The 24,669-nt window shown below is 48.1% G+C and overlaps 2 protein-coding genes and 1 pseudogene across 2 annotated transcripts in view; 1 reads left to right on the top strand and 2 right to left on the bottom strand.

Moving 5' to 3' along the window:
- Positions 1-1,970: 1,970 nt before the first annotated feature.
- Positions 1,971-9,095, bottom strand: CALR3 (calreticulin 3). Its single transcript, XM_032268696.1, has 3 exons — positions 8,894-9,095; positions 8,633-8,734; positions 1,971-2,518 (listed from the first exon to the last, which is right to left on the bottom strand). Exons 1-3 carry the CDS (start codon positions 8,982-8,984, stop codon positions 2,244-2,246), a joined length of 468 nt encoding a protein of 155 aa, XP_032124587.1. The 5' UTR covers positions 8,985-9,095; the 3' UTR covers positions 1,971-2,243.
- On the bottom strand, positions 5,769-6,279 carry LOC116543269 (annotated as a pseudogene).
- A 143-nt stretch (positions 9,096-9,238) lies between the features above and the next one.
- Positions 9,239-24,669, top strand: part of CUNH19orf44 (chromosome unknown C19orf44 homolog) — a 25,121-nt gene continuing 9,690 nt past the window's right edge. Inside the window, exons 1-5 of the mRNA XM_032268705.1 lie at positions 9,239-9,397; positions 14,280-15,044; positions 18,825-19,140; positions 20,841-20,914; positions 21,985-22,474. Of these exons, the coding sequence (XP_032124596.1) occupies positions 14,283-15,044; positions 18,825-19,140; positions 20,841-20,914; positions 21,985-22,474 (1,642 nt within the window). The 5' untranslated portion in view covers positions 9,239-9,397; positions 14,280-14,282. The remainder of the gene's footprint in view (positions 9,398-14,279; positions 15,045-18,824; positions 19,141-20,840; positions 20,915-21,984; positions 22,475-24,669) is intronic.

Genomic DNA, 24,669 nt, shown 5'->3' with positions numbered 1-24,669 from the left:
GCTGGTCTCAAACTCCTGACCTCAAGTGATCTGCCCACCTCAGCCTCCCAAAGTGCTGAGACTACAGGCATGAGCCACCACGCCAGCCCGAGGTACATTAATTCTTAAAGTTGTAAGTTACACTATACTTATGTCTATTTCCTGTGGCTGAGTGTGATCCCTTCCCAGTTCCAGCACAAATTTTAATCAAGTACCCCTGGTGTTAAGAGACATTTAATATTTTCCAGAGGTTTGCAGGTTTTTTCTATAAAGGCCAGATGGTAGAATATTTCTGGCTTTGTAAGCCTAATGATCTGTGTCATGACAACTTAACTCTGCCACTGCTACTGGCAAGCAGCCACAGACAACATATAAATGAACAGAGTGAGGCTGCATTCCAGTAAGACTTCATTTAGGGACACTGAAATCTAAATTTCATCTAATTGCCTTTTTTTTTTTTTTTTTTTTTAACGGAGATGGGGTCTCACTGTATTCCTCAGGCTGGAGTGCAGTGGTGAAATCTCAGCTCACTGTAACCTTCACCTCCTGGGTTCAAGCGATTCTCCTGTCTCAGCCTCCTGAGTAGCTGGAATTAACACGCGTTTGCCACCACACCTGGCCAAATTTTGTATTTTTAGTAGAGACAGTGTTTCACCATCTTGGCCAGGCTAGTCTCGAACTCCAGACTTTGTGATCTGCCTGCCTCGGACTCCCAAAGTGCTGGGATTACAGGTGTGAGCCACCATGCCTGGCCTTCTTTTTCTTTCTTTTTTTTTTTTTTTTGAGATGAAGCGTTGCTCTGTCGCCCAGGCTGGAATGTGGAGTGTAGTGGTGCGATCTCAGCTCACTGCAACCTCTGCCTCCCAAGCTGAAGCAATTCTCTGCCTCAGCCTCCCAAGTAGCTGGGATTATAGGTGCCTGCCACCACCCCCGGCTAATTTTTGTATATTTAGTAGAGATGGGGTTTCACCATCTTGGCCAGGCTGGGCTTGAATTCCTGACCTCAGCTTCCCAAAGTGCTGGGATTACAGGTATGAGACACTGCGCCTAGCCAAATTTCATATAATTTTCATGTATCGCAAAATGTCATCCTTGTATTGATTTTTTCCAAGCAGTTAAAAATGTAAAAAAATTTGTAGTTCATGCGTCATAGAAATGCAGATGGTGGGCCAATTTGGCCCATGGCCAAAGTTTACTGAGTCCTGAAGGATTGAAAACACAGGTTGAAGGCTGGGCGCGGTGGCTCAAGCCTGTAATCCCAGCACTTTGGGAGGCCGAGGCTGGTGGATCACGAGGTCAAGAGATCGAGTCCATCCTGGTCAACATGGTGAAACCCCGTCTCTACTAAAAATACAAAAAATTAGCTGGGCATGGTGGCGCGTGCCTGTAATCCCAGCTACTCAGGAGGCTGGGGCAGGAGAATTGCCTGAACCCGGGAGGCGGAGGTTGCGGTGAGCCAAGATCGCGCCATTGCACTCCAGCCTGGGCAACAAGAGCGAAACTCCATCTCAAAAAAAAAAAAAAAAAAGAAAAGAAAACACAGGTTGAGGCCACACATGGTGGCTCAGGCTTGTAATCCCAGCAGTTTGGAAGGCCAAGGCGGGTGGGTCACCTGAGGCCAGGAGTTCAAGACATGCCAGGAGTTCGAGACCAGCCTGGCCAACATGGTGAAATCCCATCTCTACTAAATACAAAAATGTTAGCCGGGTATGGTGGCGCATGCCTGTAATCCCAGCTACTCAGGAAGCTGACGCAGGAGAATTGCTTGAACCCAGGAGGTGGAGGCTGCAGTGAGCCAAGACTGCGCCACTGCCATTGCACTCCAGCCTAGGCAACAAGAGTGAAAACTCCATCTCAAAACAAAACAAAACAAAACAAAACAACATACAAGTTGAGCATCCCAAATCAAAAAATTCCAAATCTAAAGTGTTCCAAAATCTGAAACTCTTAGACTCAAGATGATGCTCAAAGGAAATGCTCACTGGAGCACTGCAGGTTTCTGGTTTTTCAGATTAACGATGCTCAGCCAGTAAGGATAATGCAAATACTCAAAAATTCCAAAATCCAAAACACTGGTCCCAAACATTTCAGGTAAGGAATCCTTAGCCTGCATGAAGGCTACACTTGTGGTGAATAAATAACTTTTCAGGAATACAACTGACTGGTACAGTTGCTTTTTATATTAATTCGGTTTAACAGTGCTATAAACCTTGGATCCAATATACTCAATACTACTAACCTTCAGTATGTTAGCAAAGCCTAGTCTAAAGATCCTGTGAAGTGAGAGGGTTTTCAAAGTCACCAGAAGTGGTAGATTTGTACCACCTAAACTCACCAAACATAATATAGTACTGTGATTTTTCATTCAGGTTCTTCTGGTCAATGTCTGCAGGAAAGACTTTAATGTAGCCTCCTCCACAGTCCATCTTCTGCTCATGTTTTACTGTGTACTGAATGACCAGAGTTTTCCCTTTATTGCTGAATGGTTTGAAGCGTGCAGAGATGGCATAGAATCGGCCATTTTGAGTGGTTTGCAGACCTTTGAACAAAAATATTCATGAACGATTAGGAACGATGTTGTGCTCGGTAATGCAGGAAGTTAAATGGATGTCTTTTCCTTACTCCCAACCATAAATGTCCTAACCATTAACAGTGATCTGGTGCCAACAGAGCACTATACAATACTGCATAATGGGCACACTGCTAGCAGGCACTCTGCTTCCATACAACTTGTATTTTACACACTTGAAAGTTTTTGTTTTTAACATACCGCTGTTATTTATTTATTTACTTATTTATTTATTTATTAGACAGAGTCTCATTCTGTTGCCCAGGCTGGTGTGCAGTAGCGCAATCTCGGCTCACTGCAACCTTCACCTCTCGAGTTCAAGTGATTCTCCTGCCTCAGCCTCCCGTGTAGCTGCTGGGATTATAGGCATGCGCCACCATGCTCAGGTAATTTTTGTATTTTTAGTAGAGACAGGGTTTCACCATATTGGCCAGGCTGGTCTCGAATTCCCGACCCCGTGATCTGCCCGCCTCGGCCTCCCAAAGTGCTGGGATTACAGGCCTGAGCCACCGCACCCGGCCAGGTCACCTGTATTTTAAATTTTGTGGGCCATTTGGTCTCTTTCCTAACCACTCTACTCTGCCTTTTCAGCATAAAGCAGCCATAGACAATATAAATGAATGAATGTGGCTGTGTTCCAATAAAACTTTATTTATGAACACTAAACCTCCTTTTTTTTTTTTTTTTTGGGACAGAGTCTTGCTCTGTTGCCCAGGCTGAATCTTTGCTCACTGCAACTGATGCCTCCCAGGTTCAAGTGATTCTCCTGCCTCAGCCTCCTGAGTAGGTGGGACTACAGGCATTCAACACCACACCTAGCTAATTTTTGCATTTTTAGTAGAGAATGGGTTTCACCACATTGCCCAGGCTGGTCTTGAACTCCTGGCCTCAAGTGTTCTGCCCATCTCCCGCCTCCCGGAGTGCTAAGATTATAGGCGTGAGCCACCACGCCTAGCCTAAACTTTCACATATATAAAAGCAAATACAATTTAAAAGCTGAAGAGGCCAGGCATGGTGGCTCACACCTGTGATCTCAGCACTTTGGGAGGCTGAGCCGGGTGGATCACTTGAGGTCAGAAGTTTGAGAGCAGCCTGGCCAACGGTGCCAAAACCCCATTTCTACGAAAAATACAAAATTAGTTGGGCATAGTGGCAGGTGCCTGTGGTCCCAGCTACTTGGGAAGCTGAGGCAGCCGAATCACTTGAACCGGGGATGTGGAAGAGCCGAGACTGACCCACTGCACTCCAGCCTGAGTGGCAGAGTGACACTCTGATTTAAAAAACAAATACCATAGCTGCTGGGCACGGTGGCTCATGCCTGAAATCCCAGCACTTTGGGAGGCCAAGGCAGGCAGATCACGAGGTCAGGAGATCGAGATTATCTTTGCTAACATGGTGAAACCCCATCTCTACTAAAAATACAAAAGTTAGCTGGGCATGGTGGCACGCACCTGTAGGTCCAGCTACTTGGGAGGCTGAGGCAGGAGAATCGCTTGAAACTGGAAGGTGGAGGTTGCAGTTTGCCGAGATCGCACCACTGCACTCCAGCCTGGGTAACAGAATCAATAAAATAAATAAAATAAAATAAAATAAAATAAAATAAAAGCCTTGGGTGAGATGTGTGCTCTGAGTCATGCAGCTTGCAGGTGTAAACTCTGCTTCTTAGATCATAGGTTAACCTTCTTCCTCATTGCTCTTGTTCTGTAAATGGCTAGGACAGACCAGAGACTACGCCTCCTCCACTTGTAACCACTGACCTTTGGTTACAGGTTAACTGCCTCCAGGATTGTCCTGTACCTCACTCAGACCAGATGGCACACAAGATGCCAAGACTGTTACATCTTCAGGGTGAAATGTTAAATATACCATCTCAGAAGAAAAAGACCACCTTGACTAATCAGACCATGGTAATTATTATCAAGCCTTACATAGAAAGATGTTGAAATTCTGTTGAGCTTCCCTAAACTTTGTCTATACCAATGATCCCAAACGTATACACTTCCAAACACTGACTTCTGTTCTTTGGGATCTGTTTTCCAAACAGTTGGCCTCAAACTTTGAGCTTGAATTAGCTCTTCCCCACTACTCCCCGAGATGCAGTCTCGTGCCCAGGCTGGAGTGCAGTGGCGCAATCTCTGTTCACTGCAACCTCTGCCTCCCGGGTTCAGGCAATTCTCTTGCCTCGACCTCTCTATTAGCTGGAATTACAGGCATGCGCCACCACACCTGGCTAATTTTTTTGTAGTTTTTAGTAGAGACAGGGTTTCACCATGTTGACCAGGATGGTCTCGATCTCTTGACCTAGTGATCCACCTGCCTCGGCCTCCCAAAGTGCTGGGATTACAGGCTTGAGCCACCGCGCCCGGCCCCCTGTTTTGTGTTCTTAGTAGAGATGGGGTTTCACCGTGTTGGCCAGGCTGGTCTCAAACTCTTAACCTGGTGATCTGCCTGCCTTGGCCTCCCAAAGTGCTGGGATTACAGGAGAGCCACTGCGCCTAGTCGGATTAGCTCTCTTTAAGCCAGATTATTATTATTATTTTTTTTGGAGACAGAATCTTGCTCTGTCACCCAGGCTGCAGTATAGTGGCACGATCTCGGCTCACTGTCACCTTTGCCTCTCGGGTTCAAGTGATTCTCCTGCCTTAGCCTCCCAAGTAGCTGGGAACTACAGGCCCATGCCACCACAATTAGCTAATTTTTGTATTTTTTTTTCTCGAGTCAGATTCTCCCTCTGTTGTCCAGGCTGGAGTGCACTGGCATGATCTCGGCTCACTCCAACCTCAGCCTCCTGGGTTCAAGTGATTCTCCTGCCTCAGCCTCTGAAGTTGGTGAGATTATAAGTGTGTGCTACCACACCCAGCTAAGTTTTGTATTTTTATTTTACTTTATTTTTTGAGACAGAGTTTCGCTCTTGTTACCTAGGCTGGAGTGCAATGGCGCGATCTCGGCTCACCGCAACCTCTGTCTCCTGGGTTCAAGCAATTCTCCTGCCTCGGCCTCCTGAGTAGCTGGGACTACAGGCGTGCGCCACCATGCCCAGCTAATTTGTGTATTTTTAGTAGAGATGGGGTTTCACCATGTTGACCAGGATGGTCTCGATCTCTTGACCTCGTGATCCAACCGTCTCGGCCTCCCAAAGTGCTGGGATTATAGGCGTGAGCCACCGCGCCCGGCCAGTTTTGTATTTTTTTTTAAGTTGAAACCTTTATTTATTTATTGATTGCATATTGAATATGTATTGAGTATTTGCTATATGCCAGGCAAAAGTCACAGAAACAAATTGTTCAGAGTTACTTTTAACAATTTCAGCAATGCCCGAGTCCACTTCACAAAAACTTCATTCTGCTAAGTTAGCAACCATTCATTTTTTTGGTTACTCTGCAGGTACAATTTTCTCAAGTGTGCTTTCAAATACTGTGTAGTAGTGTAGACTACTAACTACTCCAATCGCAATATGAAAGACTACAGGAATTGCCATTAATTTAACTTGTGTCTGACAAAGCAGCACCTTCCTTTTGGTGGCAGTGGAATGGTATGATACTTGGTTGCCAGACGTCCATTTTTAACAAAAGCCAAAGAATTGGGTTGTAAAACACCACATACTATGCCAATCAGTGAACTTCTAAAAACACAGTTTTCCTTGCTTATATTATCTTGGGTGCTTCCTCAGCTCCCACCGGCTGCACACCTGAATCCAACTTAGCCCCAGCCTCATACCCGAGCGCCGCCATTTTGATCCAGTTTTGTACTTTTAATAGAGACTGAGTTTTGCCATGTTGGTCAGGCTGGTCCTGCACTCCTGACCTCAAGTGATCTGCTCGGCTTATCTTGATCTGCCTGTACAGACATAAAAGATCTGCCCGCCTTATACTGACCTGCCTGTACAGACGTAAAAACTCATTGTGTTTTCCCCTGAAAAATGTGCAGGCAACAAGATGTGATGTTCACCTCTGTATTTTTTTCTTTTTCTTTTCCGATGAAGTGTCATTCTGTCACCCAGGCTGGCTCTGCCTCCTGGGTACAAAGGATTCTCTTGCCTCAGCCTCCCAAGTAGCTGGGATTATAGGTGTGTGCCACCACACCTGAGCCTCCTGAGGAACTACAGATGCATGCCACCACGCCTGGCTATTTTTTTTTTTTTTTTTTTAAGACTGGAGTCTCGCTCTGTCACCCAGGCTTGAGTGCAGTGGCACGATCTCAGCTCACTGCAACCTCCACCTCCCGGGTTCAAGCAATTCTCTGCCTCAGCCTCTCCAGTAGTTGGGATTACAGGCGCCTGCCACTACACCTGGCTAATTCTTTGTATTTTTAGTAGAGATGGGTTTTTATCATGTTGGCCAGGCTGGTCTGGAACTCAAGCAATCCACCTGTCTTGGTCTCCCAAAGTGCTAGGATTACAGGCGTGAGCCACTGTCACTGACCATATTTTTCTTTCTTTTTTTTTTTTTTGGAGACGGAGTTTCACTCTTGTTACCCAGGCTGGAGTGCAATGGCGCGATCTCGGCTCACCGCAACCTCCGCCTCCTGGGTTCAAGCAATTCTCCTGCCTCAGCCTCCTGAGTAGCTGGGACTACAAGCATGCGCCACCATGCCCAGCTAATTTTTTTGTAGTTTTAGTAGAGACGGGGTTTCACCATATTGACCAGGATGGTCTCGATCTCTTGACCTCGTGATCCACCCGCCTCGGCCTCCCAACATATTTTTCTTTTTAATGCAAACATTAAAATGAAAGGAGGAGCCCACTTTTCCCTCTGAGGGGAACGGCCCTTGATCCCCATATGCACTTGACTAGTGTCTTTTAAGAGTGGCAATTTTGGTAATATATACTAATAACACATTTTTTTTTAAAGATGGAGTCTTGGCCTGTCACCCAGGCTGGAGTGCAGTGGTGTAATCTGGGCTCACTGCAACCTCCACCTCCCGGGTTCAAGAGATTCTCCTGCCTCAGCCTCCCGAGGAGCTGGGACTACAGGTGTGTGCCACCACGCCTGGCTAATTTTTTGTATTTTAGTAGAGACAGGGTTTCACCATGTTGGCCAGAATGGTCTCCACCTCCTGACCTCGTGATCCACCCACCTCAGCCTCCCAAAGTGCTGGGATTACAGGCATGAGCCACCATGCCTGGCCAACACATTTATATAAATATAATCCAAAGAAGGTTAAACACCATTGCATATGTGACAGTGCTTCTTGTATGATTTTATTATACCAAAAAGCTGAATATGTCTCCTTGGACTTCAGGGAACCTAATACCAATAAAATAATAGTAATAATAATAATAGGCCAAGCACCTTGGCTCACGTTTATAATCCCAGCACTTTGGGAGCCTGAGGGGTGGATCACTTGAGGCCAGGAGTTTTGAGAGCAGCTGGGTAACATGATGAAACCCCGTCTCTAAAAAAAATTAGCCCGAAACAGGCAAGTTGGTGCGTGCCTGTAATCCCAGCTCCTAGGGAGCCTGAAACAGGAGAATTGCTTGAATCCTGCAGGTGGTTTGAGTGAGCCAAGATTGTGCCACTGCACCCCAGCCTGGGAAACAGCGAGACACCAATTTAAAAAATAATAAAAAAAAAAAAAAAAAGGAGCAACCTTCGGCAATAAAGAAAGGAGAGGAGGCCAGGTGTGATGACTCACACCTGTAATCCCAGCACTTTGAGAGGCTGAGGCAGTGAATCACAAGGTCAGGAGTTTGAGATTAGCCTGGCCAACATGGTGAAACCCCTTCTGTACTAAAAATACAAAAATTAACTGGGTGTGGTGGCGCTCGCCTGCAGGCCCAGCTACTCAGGAGGCTGAGGCAGGAGAATTGGGAGGCGGAGGTTGCAGTGGGCCAAGATCATGCCACTGCACTCCAGCCTGGGCAACAGAACAAGACTCTGTCTCAAAAAAAAAAAAAAAAAGAAAAGAAAGAAAGGAGAGAGAAAACAGCAAAAGATAAGGAAGACTTGCCTTAAAGTCTACCTTTGCCTTAAGGTCTTCATGTGTAAAATGGGAATAAAAGCTTTTGGCTGTGCCGTAACTACCCTGAAAGGTTGCTATGGAAATGTAACATTAGGCACGATTTGGTCCTGATTCTACACTAACCTTTATCTTTCTCTTTATGACCATAAAACTTCCCCGACGAGACTCTAAAATGCCCAAATCGGGAGTCATTGGTGGACTGCACCCATCGGTTTCTCCAGTGCTCTGTCGGGAGGGGAAATAACACCGGTTAGAGCTGATAACTGTTAATTTGCGTCCAGGGAAGGGTTCGCTGCCATCGACCCCGCGGCGACTCTGGCCAGCCGTAGGGGGGCGGAGATAGGGGAGCTTACACCCTTGCCACCACGGGCGTCACCCCTTCACCTCCGTCTAGAAATTCTTCTTGGAAATAAACGGTAGCCAGCGTCACCCGCAGCATGCAGATGGCCCAGAGTGGGACCCGAGCCACGGCCATGGCGGCGTGCACAGAGCTTCCTGTCGTTGCCGCACCTTCGCTTCCGGCGGTCTCTGCGGCTATTCAGGCGAGCCCGGAAACTACCATTCCTGTCACGCTTCGCGATTATGACCTGAGGTCTCATAGGTCGCTGCGGCGCGGGGCCCGTCGGGCCCGTCACGGAACTACCACTCCCATGATGCCCCGCGATTGTGATTCGGGGGGCCATTGGTCCCCGGGACGCGGTGCTTCCCGGGAGGTGTAGTCCCTTCTGGCTCTGTTGCCTAGGGCAACCGCTCCCTCAGGCCTGAATGTGGCGGCGGTTTCTGCGAATGGACACCCTTGGGAGGAGGTCGGCAGGGCTGGTGGGGAGGTGACGCGGCTGAGCGCACTGGCTCGCGAGACGAGATACGGGGAAATCGGGCGTGCTCTGGGGCTGAGCTGGTCGGGCGGCTGAGCTGGTCGGGCGGTTTCCCTGTCTGGGGTCTGTTAGGTCCGGTGCGGGTCGCTTCATAGCAGGGGAGAAGAGCAGGGTGGTGTGAGGGACGCCAGGGTTTTCAAATTTTGGTTTGTTGATTTTTAACAACTTTATTGAGCTACCATTTACATACCATAGTGTTCGCCACTTTTAAGCTGACGACTCGGTTATTTTTAGTAAATCTTCAAAGTTGTGAAGCCTTCGCCACCATTCAGCTCATCCAGCTTTAGAACTCTGCATCAGGCCGGGCGCGGTGGCTCATGCCTGGAATCCCAGCACTTTGAGAGGCAGAGGCGGGAGCATCACTTGAGGCCAGGAGATTCAGAGTAGCCTGGGCAACATGGCAAGACCCCATCTCTAAAAAAGATAAAAATAAATAATTTGCCAGGTGCAGTGGTATGTGCCTATAGTCCCAGCTACTCGGGATGTTGAGGCGGGAGGGAGGATTGCTTGTGTCTAGGAGGTCAAGGCTGCTGTGAGCTGTGATCATGCCACTGCCCTCCAATCTGGGTGGCAGGGCGAGACCCCTACTCAAAACAAAACAAAACAAACAAAAAACAAAACTAAACTTTCCATTACCCAAAGAGATTCCTTCGTTCCTTTGCAGTCTGTCCTCACTCACACCCACAGTTCCAGGGAACCGCTCATCTGCCTTCCTTTTTTTGTTTGTTTGAGGTCTCACTCTGTCGCCCAGGCTAGAGTGCAGTGGCATGATCTGGGCTCACTGCAACCTCCGTCTCCTGGGTTCAAGGATTCTCCTGCCTCAGCCTCCTGAGTAGCTGGGATTACAGGCGCACACCACCATGCTCAGCTAATCTTTGTATTTTTAGTAGAGACGGCGTGTCACCATGTTTGCCAGGGCTGATCTTCAACTCCTGACCCCAGGTGATCTGCCAGCCTCAGCCTTCCAAAGTGTTGGGATTACAGCCACTGCGCCGGCCCAATCTGCTTTCTGAGTTTATTGGCTTGTCTTTTCTGGACAGTTCTTAAAAATGAAATCAGCCGGGCGCTGTGGCTCACGCCTGTAATCCCAGCTCTTAGGGAGGCAGAGGCGGGAGGATAGCTTAAGCCCAGGAGTTCGAGACCTGCCTGGGCAATATAGCGAGACCCCGTTCTCCACAAAAAGGAAAAAAACAAAAAGACAAAAAAAAAAAAAAAAATGAAATCATAGGGTGTGCGGAGTTAGTGTCTGGCTGCTTTCCCTTAGTATGACTATTTGAGATTCGTGCATGCTGTTATATTAGTATTTGTCTTTTTTAAATTGCTGAACAGTATTCCACTGTATGGATGCACTGTAGTTTGTAATCCATTTCACTAATTAATAGACATTTACACTGGTTCCCCTTTTAGTCCAATAGGAGTAGTAAGTATTATGGGGCCAGGTGTGGTGATCCGGGACTGTAATCCCAGCACTTTGGGAGGCTGAGGCTGGTGGATCCTGAGAACCGCGGAAGTGGAGAACAGCCTGGGCAATACAGTGAGACCTTGTGTCTGCAAAAAGTTAGCCAGGCATGGCGATGTGTGTCTGTAGTCACAGCTACCCAGGAGGCTGAGGTGGGAGGATCGCGTGACCCTGGGAAGTTGAGGTTGTAGTGAGCCATGATTGCACCACTGCATTGCAGCCTGGGCAACAGAGTGAGAAACTGTCTCAAAAAAACAAAATAAAACTGTTATGAACATTTATATACATGTTCATTTCTCTTGGGCCATGTAGGAGTGTAATTCCTGGGTCATATGGTAATTCTGTGTCTAACCTTTTGAGGAACTAACTGTTCTCCACATTGGGGACTGTATCATTTTACAATTTCCCAAACAACATCTCTTTTTTTTTTTTTTGAAACAGGGTTGGCCAGGCGTGGTGGCTCACGCCTGTAATACCAGTACTTTGGGAGGCTGAGGCGGGTGGTTTACAAGGTCAGGAGTTCAAGTCCAGCCTGGCCAAGATGGTGAAACCCTGTCTCTACTAAAACTACAAAAATTTGCCAGGCACAGTGGCGGGTACCTGTAATCCCAGCTACTTGGGAGGCTGAGGCAGGAGAATCACTTGGGCCTGGGCAGCAGAGGCTGCAGTGAGCTGAGACTACTATACTCCAGCCTGGGCATCAGAGTGAGATTTGGTCTTAAAAAAAAAAAAAAGAAAGAAACAGGTTCTTGCCCTGTCATCCAGGCTGGGTGCAGTGGCACAATCAGGGCTCACTGCAGCCTCAAACTCCTGGGCTCAAGCAATCCTCTCACCTCAGCCTCCTGAGTAACTGGGACTAGACGTGTGTGCCACCAAACCCAGCTAATTTTTAAATTTTTTGTAGAGATGGGGTCTACCTATGTTGCCCAGGCTGGTCTTGAACTCTTGGGCTCAAGTGATCCTCCTGTCTTGGCCTCCCAAAATACTGGGATTATAGGCCTGAGCCACTGTGGGCTTCAATCTCTTCACTTCCTCGGCGACACTTGTTATGTGTATTTTTGATTATAGTCACCCTCGGGAATGTGAAGTAGTAGCTCCTCGTGGTTTTTTTCTTTTCTTTCTTTTTTTTGAGACGGAGTCCCACTCTGTCATCCGGCTAGAGTGCAGTGGTATGATCCTGGCTCACTGCAACGTCCGCCTCCTGGGTTCAAGCAGTTCTTTTACCTCGCCTCGAGAGTAGCTGGGATTACAGCCATGCGCCCCACCATGCCCTACTAATTTTTGTATTTTTAGTAGAGACAGGGTTTCACCATGTTGGCGAGGCTGGTCTCGAACTCCTGACCTCGGGATGTGCCCACCTAGGCTTCCCAAAGTGCAGGGATTAAGGCGTGAGCCACCACGCCCAGCCACTCCTCGTGGTTTTGATTTGCATCTCTGTAATGACTAGTGACATTGAACAGCTTTTCATATGCTTATTAGTTTTTTGTTTTTTTTTTTTTAAGATGGGGTTTCACCATGTTGGTCAGGCTGGTCTTGAACTCCCGACCTCAGGTGATTCGACCACCTTGGCCTCCAAAGTGCTTGGATTACAGGCGTGAGCCACTACGCCCGGCTGCTTATTAGTTATTTATATGTATTTTTTGCGTATTCAGAGTATCTGTTCACATCTTTTGCCCATTGGTTTATTTTATTTTATTTTGAGTTTTGCTATTGTTGCTCGGGCTGGAATGCAATGGCACGATCCTGGCTCACCGCAACTTCTGCCTCCTGGGTTCAAGTGATTCTCCTGCCTCAGCCTCCTGAGTAGCTGGGATTACAGGCATGCGCCACCACATCTGGCTAATTTTATATTTTTAGTAGAGATGGGGTTTCTCCACATTAGCCAAGCTGGTCTTGAACTCCTGACTTTGGGTGATCTGCCCGCCTCGGCCTCCCAGAATGCTGGCATGAGCCACAGTGCCTGGCTGCCCACTGGTTTATTATAACTGTTGTGTTTTAAATATACATATATAATTTTAGTTGTAGTAAAATATAGTGTCAAATTTGCCTTTTTAACCATTTTTTCATTGGCTTAATTTGGAACCCAAGGAAACTTCTAGAAGAACTAAATGGCAGAAAATCTGGCCTGATGGTCAGGTCTTCCTTCTGACTCATAGAATGACCCAGGCTGAGCCATCTCTTGAGCCTTGGCTACAGATATTAACAGAGAGTTGTTGACGTTCTCCTGGCACTGTGTGTGTGTGAAGCAACGTGCTAGGGACCTTAATTATCTTGTCCTTCCAGCTAAAGGTAACCCATTATGCAAGTGGTCCAGATACTGCCATTACTGCTTTTTTTTTTTTTTTTGAGACAGAGTCTTCCTCTGTTGCCCAGGTTGGCTTACAGTGGTGTAATTTTGGCTCACTGCAGCCTCCACCTCCTGGGTCAAGCAATTCTCCTGTTTCAGCCTCCTAAGTAGCTGGGACTGTAGGTGCCTGTCACCATGCCCAGCTAATTGTTTTATTATTGTTATTTTTTAGTAGAGACAGGGTTTTGCCATGTTGGCCAGGCTGGTCTCGAACTCCTGACCTCAAGTGCTCCACCTGCCTTGGCCTCCCAAAATGCTGGATTATAAGCGTGAGCCACCGCACCTAGCCCTTACTGCCATTTAAATGTTACTGAGCACTTTTGCACGTCCCACTCGGAATATATAGGAATCTTATGAGAGTAATAGTTACTATTTATTTATTTATAGACGGAATCTCACTCTGTCACCAGGCTGGAGTGCAGTGGCGCGATCTTGGCTTACTGCAACCTCCACCTCCTGGGTTCAAGCGATTCTCCTGCCTCAGCCTCCTGAGTAGCTGGGACTACAGGTGCATGCCACCACGCCTAGCTAATTTTTGTATTTTTATTAGAGATGGGGTTTTGCCATGTTGGCCAGGATGGTCTCCATATCTTGGCTTCTTGATTCGTCCTCCTTGGCCTCCCAAAGTGCTGGGATTACAGGCGTGAGCCACTGCACCCAGCCTGGTCATTTTTATTGTCATCCTTGGGCTTGAACGGAAGGCTGTGACTGGGTTGCAAAAGACAGTGTGATCTTTAGCCACGTGGGAGCCGTTGAATGCCCAATACAAACAGCAGGTAATCTTTTTTTTTTTTTGAGACAGAGTTTCGCTCTTGTTGCCCAGGCTGGAATGCAATGGCGTGATCTCTGCTCACCGCAACCTCTGCCTCCTGGGTTCAAACGATTCTCCTGCCTCAGCCTTCCAAGGAGCTGGGATTACAGGCATGTATCACCACACCCAGCTGATTCTGTATTTTTAGTAGAGATGGGGTTTCTCCACGTTGATTAGGCTGGTCTCGAACTCCTGACCTCAGGTGATCCACCTGCCTCGGCCTCCCAAAGAGCTTTGATTACAAGCCTCTTATTCGAAATTATCTCCTCTTCTCCCGCAGAATGGATTCTGCAAGAAAAGCCAGCTGTCCCACGCGTGATGTTTCTAGTGACTTCAGTGATATTTCCTTAGAAGATGCAACAATGGAAGAAATCAGAAACTACCAGATCAGTAGAAATCTTACCAAAATAGCACCAGAGCGTAGCAGATTTCTAAAAAGAAACCAAACTCTAGGTGAAAAACACTTACACCTGAAAGAGAACACTGCGCTGGGGCGTGGACCCGGGCTTGCCTCAAGTAGACCGCCCACCACTGCATCTGGGATCCGAGCTAATGCCGCACTCATGAAGCTGGCCCAGCTAGAAACACGGATCATGAATCGGAAGCTGCAGAGGAATTTGTCTGGCACGGAGTCTGACTCAGTGGGCACTGAAGCCAGTCTTCCAAAGAGAGCTGACAACATTCCCCCCGGGGGTAGAGTCGAACTGTGGTCCCAGAACACAGAAAAAACTTCCCAGAAACAAGCCCCTGAACTTCCTGTCACTGAAAATAATGCACAGAACGCGAAGGTCAGTAGGTTTCTAAAGAAAAAACAACCACCTGCTGAAAACGTATCCCCTGAAGCACCTGTTGGGAAAGAGAGGACTTTGCAAACCTCCAGACAGAAGAAAGAACCTGCTAGAACATTTGATTCTCCAGACAGTGATGAAGAGGAAATGAAAGCATTGCTAGGAAGCTTGATGGACTCTTCTAGAGAAAAAAAAACAAATCAAGGCTCCAGCAGCGCTGAAGTTAGCGAGGAAGAAGAAATAAAACTGTTTTCGGTAAGGTGTTTTTTAAAAAAAATTATTTTTATTATTTTTTCAGACAGCTTCATTCTTGTCATCCAGGCTGGAGTGCAGTGGTATGATCTTGGTTCACTGCAACCTCCGCCTCTCAGGTTCAAGCAATTCTCCTACCTTAGCCTCCGGAATAGCTGGGACTATAGGTGTGTATCACCTTGCCTGGCTAGTGTGTGTGTGTGTGTGTGTGTGTGTGTGTGTGTGTGTGTGTGTGTGTTTTTAGTAGAGACAGGGTTTCACTGTGTTAGACAGGATGGTCTCGATCTCCTGATCTTGTAATCTGCCTGCTTTGGCCTCCCAAAATGCTGGGATTATAGGCGTGAGCCACGGCGCCCTGCCTGTTTTTTATTTTTTTATTTTTTTTTGAGATGGAGTCTTGCTCTGCCTTTCAGGCTAGAGTGCATTGACGTGATCTTGGCTCACTGCAACTTCCATCTTCCAGATTCCAAAGATTCTCATGCCTCAGCCTCCCAAGTAGCTGGGGTTATAGGCACCCGCCACCACATCCAGCTTATTAATTATTTGTTTATTTTATTTTATTTTGAGACAGAGCTTCGCTTTTGTTGCCCAGGCTGGAGTGCAATGGTGCAATCAGCTCACTGCAACCTCCGCCTCCCAGGTTCAAGCAATTCTCCTGCCTTAGCCTCCTGAGTAGCTGGGATTACAGGCACCTGCCACCATGCCTGGCTAATTTTTTGTATTTTGAGTAGAGACGGGGTTTCACCATGTTGGTCAGGCTGGTCTTGAACTGTGACCTCAGGTGATCCACCCACCTCGGCCTCCCAAAGTGCTGGGATTACAGGCATGAACCACCCAGCCTAGTTATCTATCTGTCTATTTATTTATTGTTTTTGAGGCAGAGTCTCTGTTGCCCAGGCTGGAATGCAGTGGCGTAATCTCGGCTCATCCCAAACTCCGCCTCCCGGGTTCAAGCGATTCTCCTGCCTCAGCCTCCCTAGTAGCTGGGACTATAGGCATGCGCCACCATGCCAGGCTAATTTTTTTTTTTTTTAGTAGAGTTGGGGTTTCACTATCTTGAGCAGACTTGTCTCGAATTCCTGACCCTCTGATCCGCCTGCCTTCTTGGCCTCCCAAAGTGCTGGGATTACAGGCATGAACTACTGTGCCTGGCCTATTTGTTTATTTTCGACAAACATTTAGTATTTACTTTTATTCTTTCCTAAATAGTAGCTGGCACCCATACACATCTTGAGAGAAGGATTTTGTTGTTGTTGTTGTTGTGTTTTTTATTTTATTTTTTATTTGTTTTTAGAGATGGGATTTCATCATGTTGGTCAGGCTGGTCTCGAACTCCTGACCTCATGATCCTGCCACCTCGGCCTCCCAAAGTGCTGGGATTACAGGCATGAGCCACCGTGCCCAGCCTGCTTTTTTTTTTTTTTTGAGACATGGTGTCACTCTGTCACCCAGGCTGGAGTACAGTGGGTATAATCATAGCTCACTGCAGCCTCAATCTCCTAGGTACAAGTGAACCTCCTGCCTCAGCCTCCCAAGTAGTTGGTACTACAGCTGTGCACCACCATGCCCAGCTTATGTTTACAATTTTTGTGGAGACAAGGTCTTGCTATGTTGCCCGGGCTGGTTTCGAACTCCTGAGCTCAAGCGATCCTCCCAACTGGGCCTCCCAAAGTGCTGGGATTACCACGTGAGCTACAGTGCCCAGCCAGAAGGCTACATTTTATGGGGGAGGATTTCCATTTTCATTCTGATTCTGTTGAAGGTCCAGGCGACCATAGCTTAGTCCTCATAGGGCTAGAAGGGCCTTAATTTAGAAAATGTGTAATTATGCAGGTGCAGTGGCTCATGCCTTTAATCTCAGCACTTTGGGAGGCCAAGGCAGGAAGATCACTTCAGGTCAGGAGTTCGAGACCAGCCCAGCCAACATGGTGAAATCCCATCTCTACTAAAAACACAAAAATTAGTCAGGTGGAGTGGTGCGCGCCTGTAGTCCCAGCTACTCCAGGAGGCTTAAGCAGGAGAATCACTTGAGCTTGGGAGGCTGAGGTTGCTGTGAGCCAAGATAGTGCCACTGCATTCCAGCCTTAGTGACAAAGTGAAATTTCGTCTCAAAAAATAATAATAAAAAGAAAATATGTAATTAACAATATCTATTTGAAAGCAAAGTGATATTTCTGATTATTTGTAGAGTCTTTGTTTTGTTTTGTTTTTGAAATGGAGTCTTGTTCTGTCGCCCAGGCTGGAATGTAGTGGCATGATCTCAGCTCACTGCAACCTCCTCCTCCTGGGTTCAAGTGATTCTTCTGCCTCACTTGTAGTCCCATTCTTCTGAGTAAATGGGACTACAGGTGTGTACCACCACACCCGGCTAATTTTTGTATTTTTAGTAGAGATGGGGTTTCACTATAACGGCCAAGCTGGTCTTGAACTCCTGACCTCATGATTCGCCTACCTTGGCATCCCAAGGTGCTGGGATTACAGGTGTGAGCCATCGCATCCAGCCTTTTTTTTTTTTTTTTTTAAAAGAGTTTCATTCTTGTTGCTCAGACTGGAGTGCAATGGTGTGATCTTGGCTCACTGCCACCCACCTCCTGGGTTCAAGCGATTCTCCTGCCTTAGCCTCCTGAGTAGCTGGGATTACAGGCACGCACCACCATGTCCGGCTGATTTTGTATTTTTAGTAGATATGGGGTTTCTCCATGTTGGTCAGGCTGGTCTCAAACTCCTGACCTCAGGCGATCCACCCACCTCGGCCTCCCAGAGTGCTGGGATTACAGGCGTGAGCCACCGTACCTGTCCTATTTGTGGAGTATTTTCTACTCCCAACATTATCTTACCTAAGTATTGGACCCTGACCTTCAGAAATAGAGAGAATGGGGATGCAGCAAGAGGAAACTGTGATCCCTGCCGTCTTGGTCTCATGCTCCCCGCTAACTCCATTGTCTGTTGAACCATAAGAACATAGGTATTGGAGCTGGGCACAGTGGCTCACGCCTGTAATCCTAGAACTTTGGGAGGCCGAGGCGGGCGGATCACGAGGTCAAGAGATCAAGACCACCCTGGCCAACATGGTGAAAACCCGTCTCTACTAAAAAAAATACAAATATTAGCTGGGTGTGGTGGCACACGCCTGTAGTCCCAGCTATTCAGGAGGCTGAGGCAGGAGAATTGCTTGAACCTGGCAGGCGGAGGTTGCAGTGAGCCGAGATCATGCCGCTGCACTCCAGCCTGGCGACAGAGCAAGACTCTGTCTCAAAAAAAAAAAAAAAAAAAAAAAAAGAGGTGACGGCCAGGTATGGTGGCTCACACCTGTAATCCCAGCATTTTGGGAGGCTGAGGTGGGTAGATAGCTTTAGCCCAGGAGTTCAAGGCTGGCCTGGGCAACATGGCAAAACCCATTCCTACCAAGATAATAAAATTAGCCAGGTGTGGTGGCATGTGCTTCTAGTCCCAGCTGTTTGGGAGGCTGAGATGGGAGGATTACTTGAGCCCAGGATGTCGAGGCTGCAGTGAGCTATGACCGCGCCACTGCCCTCCAGGATGGGGAAGAGAATGAGACGCTGTCTCAAAAAAAAAAAAAAGAATTTAGTTGTTATAAGTTTGTTAATTTCGCCTGGTGCGGTGGCTCACGCCTTTAATCCTAGCACTTTGGGAGGCCAAGGTGGGTAGATCACCTGAGGTCAAGAGTTCAAGACCAGCCTGGCCATCATGGTGAAACCCCATCTTTAAAAAAATAATAATAATAAAAAAATAAGTTTGTTAATTTCAAGTATTTTATATCAGGTCCCATCTGAACAGAGAGGATTTACTGTACCCAGCGTGGAACTCTCCAGTGCAAAGCCTTCTCAGACATCATGCCTGCCAGCCTCCCTAGCAGCAGACGGGACCCTTCACAGCGCTCGCTCAAGAGCACAGTCCCCGCAGAGTCACGTTTCCGATGACACCACCTCCCACACGCCGTCGGTTTCCATCACAGGCGCCTTTTCGAAATCAGTCTCTTTAAAGATGGGGCACATCAAGCTTGCGTCCTCCCCTGGAGGGAGTGAGGCTGAGCCTGTAGACGAGTCAGTTTCAGAAGGTGCTGATGACAGCCTCGACGGTAATCCTAATCCCAGTGCAAAGCCAGTACCTTGGGCAGGAAGGGCGAGGCCACCTTTAGAGTCCTCGATGTGGTGGTCACAGGGCATTGCCCAGGCAGGAAATTTTGAGCCACATCACACACTCTCAACTTGCTTTTTTTTTAAATTCTGAGATGGAGTCTTACTCTGTCATGAAGGCTGGAGTGCTGTGGCATGATCTCGGCTCACTGCAACCTCCACCTCCTGAGTTCAAGTGATCCTCCTGCCTCAGCCTCCCGAGTAGCTGGGGCTATAGGCATGCACCACCACGCCTGGCTAATTTTTGTATTTTTTTAGTAGAAATGGGGTTTTACCATATTAGGCTGGTCTCGAACCCCTGACCTCGTGATCCGACTGCCTTGGTCTCCCAGGAGGTCAAGATATCAAGACCATCCTGGCTAACGTGGTGAAACCCCATCTCTACTAAATATATAGAAATTAGCTGGGCATGGCAGCGAGGGGGCTGAGGCAGGACAATTGCTTGAATCTGGGAGGCAGAGGCTGCAGTGAGCCACAGAGCGAGACTCTGTCTCAGAAAAAAAAAAAAAATTTTTTTTAAACCCAAAAACCTGCTGGAGCACTAGAATCTCCAACCCCACACTCCTGGGTCCCGGCACACACCTCATTCAGGCACCAGCCTCCACCCTAAGGTTCTGCAGTGCCTTTGACTTGCTGCACTGTGTGTTTTGTTTTGTTTTATTTTTCAGAACTCATAGTCTATGAACTTGCTGTAAATGACAACATAGGATGCTTTGGGGCCATGTCTCAGGTCTGCCCCTGCCCCGAAGTCTGTCCCCTGCTTCCTCCCCAGCTGGCTTCCGCCCCTTACACCACACTCGCACTTCTCAGCACCTTCTTGCAGTGCACTTTGATCAGCTGCTAATCTGTCCAGACCAGGGGCCAGCGGGCCTGTCGTCTGTCTTTATAAAGCTTTCTTGGAAGGCCCCCATGCTCCTTCCTTCACCCATTGTCTATGGCTGCTTTCACACTGTGACTGTGGAGCTAAGTAGTCACAACTGACACACTGTCCCCAAAAGCTACACAGGTGCACACCACCTTGCCAGGCTAATGTTTTAATTTTTTTGTAGAGATGGGGTCTCACTTTGTTGCCCAGGCTGGTCTCAAATACCTGGGCTCAAGCGATCCTCCTGCCTCAGCCTCCCAAAGTGCTGGGATTGCAGGTGTGAACCATCATGCCCTGCCCCGCCTAGTCCTGTAGAGAAAAGGTGTGTTGACTCCTGGGCTGGTGTTTTGAGGACAGGGACTGCATGTCTTCATATCTTTCTAAACATTTATGGAAGATTAGTCTGGGCACGGTGGCTCATGCCTGTAATCCCAGTGCTTTGGGAGGCTGAGGCAGGCAATTCACTTGAGGCCAGGAGTTTGAGATCAGCCTGGCCAAATGGTGAAATTCTGTCTCTACTAAAAATACAAAACTTAGCGGGGCAAGGTGGCAGGCACCTGTAATCCCAGCTACCCGGAAGGTTGGGGTGGGAGAATCACTTGAACTTGGGAGGTGGAGGTTGTGGTGAGCAAAGATCATGCCATTGCACTCCAGCCTGGGCGACAGAGTGAAACTCTATCTCAAAAAAAAAAAAAAAAAGAAATATGGAAGATTTAAAAACATTATGGAGTAAATAAAGGAGTAAATGTAAAAGCTATACTATTTTTTAAATTACAGAGTTCAGAATAAATATTTTATCGCTTGACGATCTGGCTCCCATTGTCAGTGAGAACTCAGATCTGGAACAGGAAGTAAGTACAACAAAGTCATTTTTCATTGTCAATTGTTTTTTGCTTAAAAAAAATTTGTTTTTGGCCGGGCGTGGTGGCTCACGCCTGTAATCCAAGCACTTTGGAGGCCAAGGCGGGTGGATCACCTGAGGTCAGGAGTTCAAAACCAGCCTGACCAACATGGTGAAACCCCGTCTATTTAAAATAAATAAATAAATAAATAAAATAATTTGTTTTTAAGTATAGGCGGGGTCTCACTCTTTTGCCCAGGCTAGCCTCAAACTGGGCCCAAGCAATCCTCCCCACTCGGCCTCCCAAAGTGCTGGGATTACAGGTGTGAGCCACCGTGCCTGGCCCAATGTTGATTCTTTTTGATCTGTCTACCTCGGCCTCCCAGAGTGCTGGGATGAGCCATTGTGCCTGGCCTAAGTTTTTTTCTTATAGAGATAGGGTCTTGCTATGTTGCCCAGGCAGGTCTTAAACTCCTGAGCTCAAAGGATCTTACTACTCAGTCACCTAAAGTCCTTAAGTCCATGATGAAATTTTTTTTTTTTTTTTTGAGATGGAGTTTCGCTCTTGTTGCCCAGGCTGGAGTGCAGTGGTGCAATCTTGGCTCACCACAACCCTCCTGGGTTCAAGCAATTCTCCTGCCTTAGCCTCCCAAAGAGTTGGGATTACAGGCATGTGCCACCACGCCTGGCTAATTTTGTATTTTTTTTTAGTAGAGTTGGGGTTTCTCCATGTCGGTCAGACTGGTCTCGAACTCCTGACCTCAGGTGATCCACCCGCCTCAGCCTCCCAAAATGCTGGGATGAGAGGCGTGAGCCACCGTGTCCGGCCGATGTTAAATGACATCTGTGCCACCTAAGCATGCATCACACCCTCCGGGTTCCCTGCAGCCCCGTGGACATCCCATGCTGAAGACTCAGGAGTTCTGTTGAGAATACTCCATGCCCACACCTAATGGGGACCCAGTGTGTCCCCTTGCCTGCTGGAGTGCTGGAGGTCCCCAGCTCCTAGGAATGTGGTGATCCTGGCATGCTGATCTTTCCAAAACACTTCCCAGCCACCTCTGCCATTCCTCATTTTAGGAGGAAAGCGCTCACAGGGAAAAAACAGCTGGCACAATCTTCAGAGCCGAGGCATCCGCTGGGCAGGATGCCCCAAGGCCTGCCCAGGCGAGGAGCTGGGCATTGCGGGGAAAGGCCGCCTCTGCAGAGGGGCATGAGAGCGAGGTCTCAGAGCATCTCAGTGCCTGCTCGGCTCCTGGCGTCCGGCCGGACAGCGCTTCCAGCATGCAGCCACCGTCTGAAGCCCCCATGGTGAACACAGTCAGCTCAGCCTATTCTGAGGATTTTGAAAACTCTCCAAGTCTGACGGCATCTGAGCCAACTGCCCGTTCCAGGGAGTCTCTTGACAGAACACTGGACGTTCTGTCTGAATCTTCTTCCAGTGCGAAGACAGACCTTCCACAAACAGCCGAGTCTAGGAAAACGCCAGGCAGGCACGTGACAAGAGTCCTTGTGAAGGACACAGCTGTGCAGACGCCCGATCCCGCCTTCACCTACGAGTGGACCAAGGGTAAGCATGGTGGCCTGCAGGGGCTGGGGTGGCCGGGACGGGAGCTCAGTGTGTGGTTTATGGCATCCCAGGAGACCTGGGAGAGCTCAGGTTCCAGAGATTTGGGCTCGTAATAAAATCACCTGGGGGTGGGGGTAGGCTGGGCGCGGTGGCTCACGCCCCTAATCCCAACACTTTGGGAGGCCGAGGCAGGCAAATCATTTGAGGTAAGGAGTTCAAGACCAGCCTGGCCACATGGCGAAACCCCTATCTCTACTAAAAATACAAAAATTAGCCAGACGTCATGGTGCATGCCTGTAATCCCAGCTACTCAGGAGGTTGAGGCAGGAGAATCGCGTGAACCTGGATGATAGAGGTTGCAGTGAGCTGAGGTCGTGTCACTATACTCCAGCCTGAGTGACAGAATGGGACTCTGTTTCAAAAAAAAAAAAAAAATCACCCAAGTACTTTGGCTCACCATTTCCCATTCATGGATAAGAGGCAGCTGCCCTGGTGTGTCCCGATGTCTCCTACCCTAAAGTGTTCAGAAGGATGAGAACCGAGGACTGGGTTAGCAGGTCCCACCCAGGGTGGTTCTGTCACAGAGGGACTCCAGCAAGGTCTGGAGATGTTGTTAGTTGTCACAACTGGGGTGGGGATGCTATCAGCATCTGCGGGTGGAGGCCGGGCTGCTGTCCACGCTCACAGTGCACCAGACGCCTTTGTCCTACAGCAGGAACTCCCTTCGCTGACTTTCCCCACATCTCTCTGTCTCTCTCACTGTTTTCAGAAATGAGGTCTTGCTCTGATATCCAAGCTGGAGTGCAGTGACCCAATCACGGCTCATTGCAGCCTCAACCTTCCCAGGCTCAGGTGATCTTCCCACCTCAGCCTCCTGAGTAGTTAGGATTACAAGCACGCACTCCCATGCCTGGCTGATTTTTATGTATTTTGCAGAGAAGGGGTCTTGCCATATTGCCCAGGCTGGTCTCGAACTCCTGGGCTCAAGCAATCTGCCGGCCTCAGCCTCCCAAAGTGTTGAGATTACATGCATGAGCCACTGCACCCAGCCCTGGATCATAATTTAGTTTTTTTTTTTTGTAGAGAGAGTCTCCCTATGTTGCCTAGTCTGGCCTTAAACTCCGGGGCTCAACTGATCCTTCCACCTGACCACTTTGGACTCCCAAGCTGCTGGGACTACAGGAGTGAGCCACTATGCCTGGCCTGCAGACACCTCTCTCAGCCCCAGCTTCACTCTCAGCTCTTGCTGGTGGAAAGGCCCCTTTCTTTTCAACAGTCTTATATTATTATTTTATTTTATTTTGTTGTTTATTTTATTTATTAATTTTTTTCGAGACAGAGTTTCGCTCTTACTGCCCAGGCAGGAGTGCAGTGGCGCGATCTTGGCTCACTGCAACCTCTGCCTCCCAGATTCAAGTGATTATCCTGCCTCAGCCTCTCGAGTAGCTGGGATTACAGGCATGCACCACCATGCCGGGCTAATTTTCTGTTTTTAGTAGAGATGGGGTTTCTCCATGTTGGCCACGGTGGTCTTGAACTCCTGACTTCATGATCCACCGCCTCGGCCTCCCAAAATGCTGCGATTATAGGCGTGAGCCACCATGCCCAATCTATTTTATTTTATTTTATATGGTGGGGTCTCACTCTGTCACTTAGGCTACAGTGCAGTGGTGCAATCTTTGCTCACTGCAACCTCCACCTCCTGGGTTTCAGCGACTCTCACCTTAGCTTCCTTAGTCGCTGGAACCGTGGGCATGCATCAACATGCCTGGCTGTTAGACATTCCCTTGGAATCTCCCTTTTCTCATCCATATGGTTCTTGACAAGGTAGACTGTTCTCGTCCCTAGAGGTGAAAAGTGATGTAATTCTCACTGGATCTATTTGTTTTGATTTGGGGGCTTAACCTAATATCAGCCTGACTGGCCCCCACTGGGAGAAGGGTGACTGGTGTCTGTTTCTCAGGAGGGAAAGTCAATCAGATTGGCCAAGTCAAATCACCAGGAGGTGTTACATGGTATTTTCTTTTCTTTATTTTTTTAATTTTTTTTTTGAAAAAAATAGAGATGGGGTGTCACCATGTTGTCCAGGCCGGTCTCAAACTCCTGACCTCAGGTGATCCACCCATCTCGGGCTCCCAAGATGCTGGGATTACAGGCATGAGCCACCACGCCCAACTCCTTTTTTTTTTTTTTTT

This window comes from Sapajus apella, unplaced genomic scaffold (assembly GCF_009761245.1).
Source record: "Sapajus apella isolate SASKATOON/1434 unplaced genomic scaffold, GSC_monkey_1.0 scaffold185, whole genome shotgun sequence".
Lineage (NCBI taxonomy): Eukaryota > Metazoa > Chordata > Mammalia > Primates > Cebidae > Sapajus > Sapajus apella.
The sequence above is the reverse complement of the archived record's forward strand: the minus strand, read 5'-3'. Positions and strand labels throughout refer to the sequence as shown.